This window comes from Brachyhypopomus gauderio, chromosome 3 (assembly GCF_052324685.1).
Source record: "Brachyhypopomus gauderio isolate BG-103 chromosome 3, BGAUD_0.2, whole genome shotgun sequence".
Lineage (NCBI taxonomy): Eukaryota > Metazoa > Chordata > Actinopteri > Gymnotiformes > Hypopomidae > Brachyhypopomus > Brachyhypopomus gauderio.
Genome location: NC_135213.1, coordinates 15,233,811 through 15,243,823, shown reverse-complemented (window position 1 = coordinate 15,243,823; position 10,013 = coordinate 15,233,811). Strand labels below are relative to the sequence as shown.

Below are 10,013 nucleotides of genomic sequence, written 5' to 3'. Positions count from 1 at the left end.
CTACAACTGAGGCTTTTGGATACAGTTTTAACCACATAGGGTCAGAATGTGTCAAAGATCGGATAATGGTTAAAGAACTCGAGCACATGAAAATATCACGTGGATCTAGTGCAACTGCAAAGGAAAACATTCTCATGACCTCGCATCAGCCATGTTTGCACTCAGGATAGATATCATACAGAACTCAGGATGACCATTTGAACACGCGTCTTCGTGGCACGGCCTTAATGTACACTTTAAAATACACCATATTTTTAACCCTTTAAATATACAGCAGGATTTGAACCAATCAGATTCTGAGACATTCCACAGCCCCGCCCACTGCTGACGTCAGCGCTCGGTCGTGGCCGTTTCCGGTTTCACCGACGCGACAGGCACGCCACGCTCCGCGGCTGCTGGACTCTGTAGCCCGACGACTACAGCCGGGGCGAGTGCGCTTTATCTGCCTGCTTCAGCGGTTCGGTTCTAAGGTCATGCCGACACCGAGGTGAGTACGACACCGGGGGAAACGCGCCCACACGGGAATGGTGTTCGCTGGCGTTAGTCCACACACGGGACGCAGTTAATGATAAATGTCCCGACTGTGTCCAGCACGAGGCAGTTCTACACACCCGGTTCGGTTTGACCCACTATTGATCAGTCGCCTACCGTCGCTGACGGGCAGCACGCCAATGTTTATACATGTGTGTGGCGGCATCATCGAACTGTTAGCAATACGCGGAACTGTTTTATTATTATAATTAATTATCTAGTTATAAAAATAACTGCTCTCTGGTTAAAAACGTAGCTCGATACTAGTTTGTCGGTCCACAATGTTCTCCAAAATAGGTTCGCATCAGTGGTCGTTTAGTGCTGATAGAGAGCGTGTGTGTGGGTCAGTGTGTACACACCTTCCTCTAAGTCAGCATTAAGCCATGTGTTCTCCATGTGCGAGCCCATTGAAACCTGAGTGGCATGCAGTTACAGTGCTGGTCGACATGATTTACTCACAGTCTCTCTCTTCCTCCCCACACCTCTCCCCTCCACACCCCACCCTACACCCCTCCACACCTCTCCCCACCCTACACCCCACCTACCTGCCTCCCTCCAGTCAAAATGCCTTGTTTGGGATGGGCAATCCATTACTGGATATCTCTGCTGTGGTGGACAAAGATTTTCTGGATAAGTAAGTAAAGTATTCAACATTTTTCAGGAATTTTGTATTACTTATTATTATTGTTGGTATTATTATAAATCTAATTCTGTTTGGTTACGTGTTGGGGATTTGATCCTGCAGGTTTGTGTGTGTGTGTGTGTGTGTGTGTGTGTGAGAGTGATTGCTTGTCTGAGGGGGAAAAAAAAGCAGAAAATTAACTTTCATTATTTCTTATTTGTGTAAGAGTGTACCCCTTGTGCTTGTTCATAATGTTGTATATAGATAAGCTGACATTTAGTGCTAGAATGTGTGCTGACAGTATCAAATAAAAATGCTGATGGAATATGAGTCAGTGGCTCATGTCATAACAGGGTTTCTCACCATGGGGATCAGTGGACCCCCCCACAAACAGCCACCTGTTTTGCACTGTGCCATTATGCTGTATTGAGTGATTGTTTCCACGTGGTTGACTGTTTATGTTGACAGCAGTTATCCCATGCCAACACCATTAGTCTGATTAAGAGAATCAAATAAACACCATTCTCTGATATTGAGAGAGGTCAAAGAGCTTATGACCTGAAGCTCAGACCAGTTAATGCACATCGCCCGGATCAGTATCAGTCATACTGTTTGAACATATACATACTCCGATCACTCTACTCGCTCTCAGTGTGAAATCTCGGCTTCGCTCTCCTGTAGTAAATGTATTTGCTGAAGTATCCATTTACATAATTTAAAAGAGGCTCTCACCCAGAGTGCCTTACACACATTTATCAGTATAGCAACATGTGTGCTCCCTCAGAAACAAACCCTTGACCTTGAAGTGTCTCTAGCACCTTGCTGTACCTGACCTACCAGGAAGGCTACAGGAGTCTTGTATAATGTCATTATAAGAAGAGCTTACAGGTTGGCATCTTTAGCATATTACCACTGATGGGAAGCATATTTATAAAAACAACACCATCGACACCACATCAATAAATGTGGAACTGTTTTCCAAAAAAAGGTTGTTTCATGTATCCAGTTAGACGATGCTGGTGTGTATGGAAATGCCACTGTAAATAGACTCTTTGCTTGTACAACTTGTAAACATTGTACTTTGGTTTAATATCTTAGACTAAGAACATTGTCAGGCTGATGATTAGATGTAAATGAGGCTGCTGTCTGGTTAGCACTGAGACTTTTGCAATATGGAACTTGAGGGGCTCGTATGTGGCAGCGTGCAGGTGTGTTCCATCCGTAATTTAGTTTGGAAAGGTTGCATTTTTAGAGATAAAGGGAAGAAATTGTTGGCAATTGTACCTGGTATTATGAGATTATTATTATTTCTAAAATAGCCATTTCCATTTTTCTAAGATATCTGAAAATGTGTATCTGTTTTTTTTTTAACCTGTGATTATATTTGGGTATGTGTGCTTGTATAGCTGCTAATGAGTGTGTGTGTGTGTGCCTGTTTGTTCATTCATGCAGGTATGGACTGAAACCCAACGATCAAATCCTAGCAGAGGAAAAACACAAAGCTCTGTGAGTCTTAACACACACACACTTTCGTACTCCGTGTACTCTTGCGAGCACACTTTCTTCCCAATGCTTACACACATATTCCCACACCACAGAGCGGGTCCATTTTCTGCTGGTTCATTTTGTGACCCAAAGAGTTGAGTTCTAACTTCTTAAGTCTTGAAACTGCTATGAGAAGGTAGCTACAGTATGTAAAGCTTTTTCTTTGTTGGAAGGAATCACTGAATCCAGAAAATAATGTGCCTAAATCACGCAGTTAAATCATCTGATGAACAGAAATCATTAGTTTTACTAACCTTTTTTACAACATGTTTGGTCTTCAGAAATGCAAAAAAATGGCCAGTTGGAATCAGAAGAGTGTATGTGCATAGATTGAAGATGATTTAAATGTGCTTATAAAGAAACCTCAAACATCTTGACCTAAATGTGTTTATAAAGAAACCTCAAACATCTGACACCCACATAGTTTTCATACCACATCCTGCCTTTACACACATGCACTGTGTGTGTGTGTGTGTGTGTGTGTGTGTGTGTGTGTGTGTGTGTGTGTGTGTGTGTGTGTGTGTGTGTGTGTGTGTGTGTGTGTGTGTGTGTGTGTGTGTGTAGACTATATGGCTTTCTCTCCATCCCTGATAGTGATGGACACAGCTCTGCACACTCTCTGGACCCGCTTGCACTCACACGCAGACCAACAGAAATACGTTGTTATATTGTATGTAATATAAATGATTACTATTCCACATTTCAAGAGAACAGCTTTATCCTGTGCTTTGGTGTTCACTGACAAGTGTGTTAACAATCACACATGAGGTAGATGAGGTTTCCTATATGAAAGCGCTAACGCTTATGTGCTGTTTTGAGTGAGCATACCGTGGTTGGAAGGGTATTCAAGCTAATCTTGGGGAATTCTTTCTCACTCTCTTTAACTAATTATGATTAATAATTAATAATAATTATAATAATAATAACTAATTATTAGTGATTAAATAAGAACACAGCCTAGGGTTCATGTCTGCTCCTACCCAATACAGGTGGTACGGTAAAGAAGGACTGTGAAATTGGCATGTTGACGTAGTGGTGGGATGAGCTGTCTGTGGTAACGCCGAGTGTTTTCTCAGACAGGCTGTCTGCTGTCTCTCCAGTTTGCCTCATGTGTTGCTCTGCGAGAGTTAGCATCCACTCATGCTGTTGTCCTGCTACGTTACAGTTTGAACATTCTTCACAACTCAGTTGAGAAAACCTGCCAGTTCCAATCAGTTCTGTTTTTGTATTGTTTATGAGAAATCATCTGGCAGTTCAAGAGTTAATTGGCTATTCCCACACTGTTGTAGCCTGGAGGAGCACACATGGGTGGGTGCGGCTCTGATTGTGTTTATTTGATTGTGTTTATCTGAGTCATCATATTTACTCAGTACAGCATATGTGCTTAGAGGTTGTTTGTCCTTGTGTTCATGGTCAAAATTAGTATTGTGTTTGGCAGTAACAGTATATCTTCTCAAATTCCTTCTAACCGTGAATCATAAAATCAAAAGTGCATGCACACTCAAGGTTAAAGCGCGTACTAGGTGTCGTTTACACAACAGGATGTTTTGCAAGAGGTGAAGTCAGCCTGTGAGCCTAAACTGCCCTCCTCACCCGGCAACTCTGAACAGCCAAGCCCAAGTGGCTTTTGCCTAAATTTTAGCCCAGGTTGTCCTGATGAGACTGGAGGCAGAGTTTAATAACAACTGCATTCTCTGGTTATGGGTAAGAGGAACTTTGGCTCACCTCAGAGTTGGGTTGGTCACTGAGTGAGCTGTGGAAGTGGTCAAGGGTGTGAGGGAAGATTCTTCAGTTTCCGCTGAATATCTATCCATCTATTACAAATATCTAGCTCCACTTGCAAACCCTACGAGCAGGTATTTGTGAAGTCAGCGCCTGTGTATGACCTTTGTTCCAGATTTGCTGAGCTGGTGAAAAAGAGTCAAGTGGAGTACCACGCCGGCGGCTCCACCCAGAACTCTGTCAAAATCGCACAGGCACGTGGTCTCACTTTTTCTCACATTTCCTGCCTGACAATTTCCTTCTTGCCAATTTTTGTTCTAATCTTTTCGGGTTTGTGTGTGTGTGTTTCTGTTTCTGTGGGGGGAGGGGGCATGGTGTGTCGTCAGGGCACAGACTGTACACGTCTGAGTTTGTGTTACCTGTTTGCATCTGTGACATTGCAGTTAAGCTTTGTTAAGTGTGTGTCTAGTGTGTGTGTGTGTGTGTGTGTGTGTGTGTGTGTGAAAGATCATGGATGGGTGTGAATATGCAGATAAACATTTATAAATACATGATAATGGTAAATAGATGTCAGCTTTGTCAAGTATAGTTTACACATACCATTTGTGAGAAGGGTGTAAGTAAAAATTTATAAAACACGTTCTAACTGCACGTCTTCTCACCGTAGTGTAACAGAGGACTGTAGAGAAATGGTCTGAAGGCTAAGAAAGTTGATTAGAAATGTTGCCTAACTTTCCCACATCTTGTACTAAGAGCATTTGGTTACTGATCACGTGTCAAAGTGTATACTGTGTATACCTTCCTCTGCTAACCTCAGTGGGAGGGTTCAGCTAGTAACTTGGTGCCAAGTGTTCTTGTCATTGCCGGTGATTTTTCTGTGTGTTGTCTCCCCCTAGTGGATGATTCAGCAACCTCATAAGGTGGCAACCTTTTTTGGCTGCATAGGGAAGGATCACTTTGGGGAGATTCTTAAGCAAAAGGCTGCAGAGGCAAATGTGGATGCACATTATTATGAACAGGGTGAAGAGCCCACAGGAACCTGTGCTGCTTGCATCACCGGGGATAACAGGTCACCAATTACACACACACACACACACACACACACACACACACATCTTATGGAACCCTATGCAATCAGCATGTATATTTGTTGAGTGATTCTGTTCATGTTGCTGTGAGCTGTGGTCCATCTAGATGACTGTAAAGCCAGATGGATAAAGGAGGAGGATGAGTGTCATTTCTCTGCCTCACTTACACATGTTTCATGATTCAAGTATCCCAGTGATCTAATGTTCTTTGCTACATACTCAACACACACACACACCACAACTTATGACTCAAGTTTATAATAACGTGTGTGTGTGTGTGTGTGTGTGTGTGTGTGTGTGTGTGTGTGTGTGTGTGTGTTTGTGTGTGCTCTCGATCATGGATGCACTGTAGGTCCCTGGTTGCAAATCTGGCAGCTGCAAACTGCTATAATAAGGAGAAGCATCTGGACTTGGACAGCAATTGGGGTTTGGTGGAGAAAGCCAGAGTCTTCTACATCGCTGTGAGGACACACACACACACACACACACACACATACGTACAGGGGGAGCGGAGATAGAAAGTGTAAAGGCTCCAGCGCAGGGGAACTCCTGTGTTTTTAATAGCTGCCATCCACCAGTTTAAGTAGAGTGCTCCATCTCCCAGAGTAAAAGCTCTGTCCACCTCCGTCAGCTCTGTCTCTAGTGACTGCAGCGATATCACCGTCTGACCGTTGATCACAACAAGCATTTCTACAGATCTGATGTGTGTGTGTGTGTGTGTGTGTGTGTGTGTGTGTGTGTGTGTGTGTGTGTGGGGGGTTTCTAGGGTTTTTTCTTGACTGTGTCTCCGGAGTCCATTTTGAAAGTGGCCAAACATGCATCTGCGAACAACAAGGTGTTTGGCCTGAACCTCTCGGCACCCTTCATCAGCCAGTTCTTCAAGGAGCCCCTCATGAAGGTCATGCCTTATGTGGACATCCTGTTTGGCAATGAGACGGTGGGTGCAGCTAGGCTCTGATCTCAAAGAGGATCAATATATCACGCACACACACATACGCATGCACACACACACACACACACACACACACGTGCATGCACCGCATCCCCTCGCCCGGCTTGATCCATTTCTTTTTTGTTAGGGAAAGAAAATCTTCATTATAATAGAATAAAGTGCAGGGGGGCGGGACCAAAGCCCTTTTTGGATTGTGGCGTCGGGAGGGGGGAGGGGTGTGGTGTTTTTATGATTGCTTTATTGCCATGTTCATGTTTTGCAGGAGGCTGCAACTTTTGCTAAGGAGCAGGGCTTTGAGGTGAGTGACCAAACACACACAGACAATCTCTCTCCTCACAGCGATCTGCAAACTACTTTTTGACGTGTGTGTGTGTGTGTTTGTGACGTGTTTGTTTGTTTGGTCATACAGACGGATGATATAGCAGAGATTGCACGGAAAGTTCAGCTCCTTCCTAAAGTGAATAAGAACAGGCAGAGAATTGTGGTGTTCACTCAGGGCAGAGAAGACACAGTAGCTACTGTGGGTATGTCACTCACACCTCATGAACCAATACCGCACCTCACATACCCTTCACACTTCACTCTCCCCACATTATGCACAAATATACTTCAAACACACACACCCACAAAATCACATTTCCCAAACAGGATACATTCTTCTATCCACACACGCTGATCCCACACAAACACACTGATCTACACCTGTATACATTTTGGTTTGTTGCTTTTTTTTAAATAGCTGTATTCATTTGACATATCATTTAATATTTTTAGCATAATTGGGATTTTTTTTTCATAAAAAAATTACCCCACATATTTTCAAATGATTCTCAACCTAAATATACACCGATCAGCTGTAACATTAAAACCACTGATGGGTGACTTGAGTAACATTGACTTGTTACAGTGACACCTGTCAACAGGGGTGCATCAGGTAGCAAGAGAACTGTTAATTCTAAACTATTCTAATAGTTGGTATGTTGGAAGCAGGAAAAATGAAAGTGTTAGGATATGAGCATCTTGGACAAGGGCCAAATTGATTTGATGGCTATCCAGCTGGATCAGAGCATCTCCAAAATGACCAGTGTTCCTGGTATGCAGTGGTTGGTGTCTACCAAAGGTGGTCCCAGTGAATTGACCACAGGCTCAAGGATGCACAAGCCTCTTTCATGCCTTTGGCGAACAAAAGGTAGTCTGTCTGGTCCAATTTCCCCAAATCAGATCAACCATTTGTCATGTGTTGGAAAAGCACATCTGATCCACAGGGGCCCCAATTCACAATGTACAGGTCTTGAACAGCATAATGTTTCTGTGCCAAAAACCATAGCACACCTTCAGAGGCCTCGAGGGTTCAGATCTTCTCAGAGGGTTGGCAGCACCAGGGGGAGCTGCAGAAAATTAGGCAGGAGGTTTTAATGCTGTGGATGATTGGTGTAAAAAAAAAATCTTTATTATGCTGCCAAAGTTTATACAATATTTTGGGTTCTAAAGGTTATAGGATTGTTGCTCTCTCATGCGCTCTCATGCTCTCTCTCTCTCTCTCTCTCTCTCTCTCTCTCTCTCCCTCTCTCTCTCTCTCTCTCAGGTGATAAGGTGACGGTGTTCCCTGTGTTGGATATCGATCAGAACGACATTGTGGACACTAATGGTGCAGGAGATGCTTTCGTAGGAGGTAAATTATTCGGTACTTGGAGTGAGTTGGATACACTCTGTAGGTTTTTCACTCTGCCCTCAGTGTGGGTTCTGTTCATACTGGGCAGCCTGAGCACAGCCACACTGCAACAAATCAAAGAAAACATTCCAACAGCACTGAAAGGAGAACGGGCACTTTTACCTGTTTTTCACTTCTCTGCCACATATTTACAGTTCAGTGATAGGTGAAATGAGCAAACACTGTTACACACAATGTGTGTATTTGCTCTTTTAAGATTAAAAGAATCTTAAACTTATGTGAATATTGACACCAGCATTTTTGAATGTTTTGTCCTTTTGATTTGGGAATTTATATCTCAAATATAAAATTCAGTCATGAGCTAATGTGAATTTTATATTTGAGATATGGAATTTGAAGATTCAGTTTCTCTCACCGAGCTAAATAACAATGTCCACAAATCTGTGTGTCTCTCAGGGTTCCTGTCGGAGCTGGTTCAGGAGAAGTCTCTGGAACATTGTATTCAGGCGGGCCACTATGCTGCCAACACCATTATTCGACGCTCTGGTTGTACCTTTCCTGAGAAACCAGACTTTCATTAACACCTTTCTACCACTCTCCCCTCCTTCCCCTCTGTTCTCCAGCTTTGAATCTTTCCAGTTCATTTTCACTCTCATATTCCCTGGTCAGATGCCTGCAACGTAACTTGCGTGCCTCTACATATGTTTACAGTTCCTTCGAGGACATTCTAAACCATTTGGCAAACACTTGAGCCTGATTGGTTGAAGAAATCGAGCAGGGGTGGGCTCTAGCCCTGACCTTGGCTCTCTAAACCCGTTTTCACTCCTCCATGAGTGGGAAGAAATGATGCCCGAGTCAGCTGACCTGCACCCACTTGTCACTCAGATTTTACTGAATAAATTGTAAAATATAAAGATGACAAATCTTACAGAAAGGGCTTTTATTAAAAGACGGTCAAGCTGGGTTTCTACCAGTCCAAAACCAGTTTTTGTTTGTTTTATTTTTTAAATGCAGATCAGAAGTTCAACCCATGCCTCATTAGCCTGCGTGATGTCTGCTCTCTATGGAATCTCTTTAGAGCAAATCCCGGAAATGACACAAAAAGGCATCTTTGAAACTGATGACCATTAGCTGGAGTATTTTAAATAGTTTTTTCTACCACACCATTAACTCCCACTATGAGTTACTATTTTCAGGTCTGTGTTGCTCAAATACACCAAACTCTTAAACGCACAAGTTCTATATATGCACAATGACGTACCAGGCCTGAGAGAGGGAGGCTGCACTTCATCACACTCCTGTCAGACCACACTGAGCCATCTTCATATCTCCAATAAAGAGATTATAAATGTTCTTTTGTGTATGTACATGTGTTAAGAGGTCAAATGTCACACACAGTTACTGACCGGTGTTTCTCACTCTCGCTCCTTCCCACTACACTGACTATTTTGGAAATTGCTCTAGTCCCCACACACCTCTCTCAACTTCTCAGGTGAATAGGAGAAGGGCAGGGAAGACCCTCAAATGTTCCTGCTTTTTCAGGTGAATGTACAGATATAGTTAGCATGTTTTTATTGTGGTGTAATACAGTGTGGAATAAGCATTATGTAGCCCAAGGATCCTTAAGTCCAGGTTTGGAGAGCGTCACAAATCTATTAGAACCAGGTGTATTGGATTAGCAGTTTATCTCTCGGGCGCTCTTGCTGTAGCAGGTTGCTGTCCATATGACTTGGTTTTAAATAGCCTTACTTAACCACTTCTCTGCGCAGAGTTCTGATTCATTGGAAATGCAGTACCTTTGCAATAATTATCAATGTCTTTTTGAAATGGCATTTTTGTCTTAACCTTTGTCCTACATTCCCACAAAGTATTGCTCACAAC

General features: G+C 43.0%; 1 protein-coding gene across 2 annotated transcripts; it reads left to right on the top strand.

The window, feature by feature from the left end:
* Positions 1-328: 328 nt before the first annotated feature.
* On the top strand, positions 329-9,485 carry adkb (adenosine kinase b). 2 transcript variants are annotated; one of them, XM_076999773.1, is made up of 12 exons: positions 329-487; positions 1,091-1,165; positions 2,606-2,659; positions 4,596-4,674; positions 5,317-5,489; positions 5,861-5,969; positions 6,275-6,445; positions 6,723-6,758; positions 6,870-6,984; positions 8,046-8,132; positions 8,589-8,678; positions 8,844-9,485. In XM_076999773.1, exons 1-12 carry the CDS (start codon positions 474-476, stop codon positions 8,861-8,863), a joined length of 1,023 nt encoding a protein of 340 aa, XP_076855888.1. In that variant the 5' UTR covers positions 329-473; the 3' UTR covers positions 8,864-9,485. The 2 variants fall into 2 exon arrangements, with proteins under 2 accessions (XP_076855888.1, XP_076855887.1); XM_076999772.1 differs by having other exon boundaries at positions 8,589-9,485.
* The last annotated feature ends 528 nt before the right edge of the window (positions 9,486-10,013 follow it).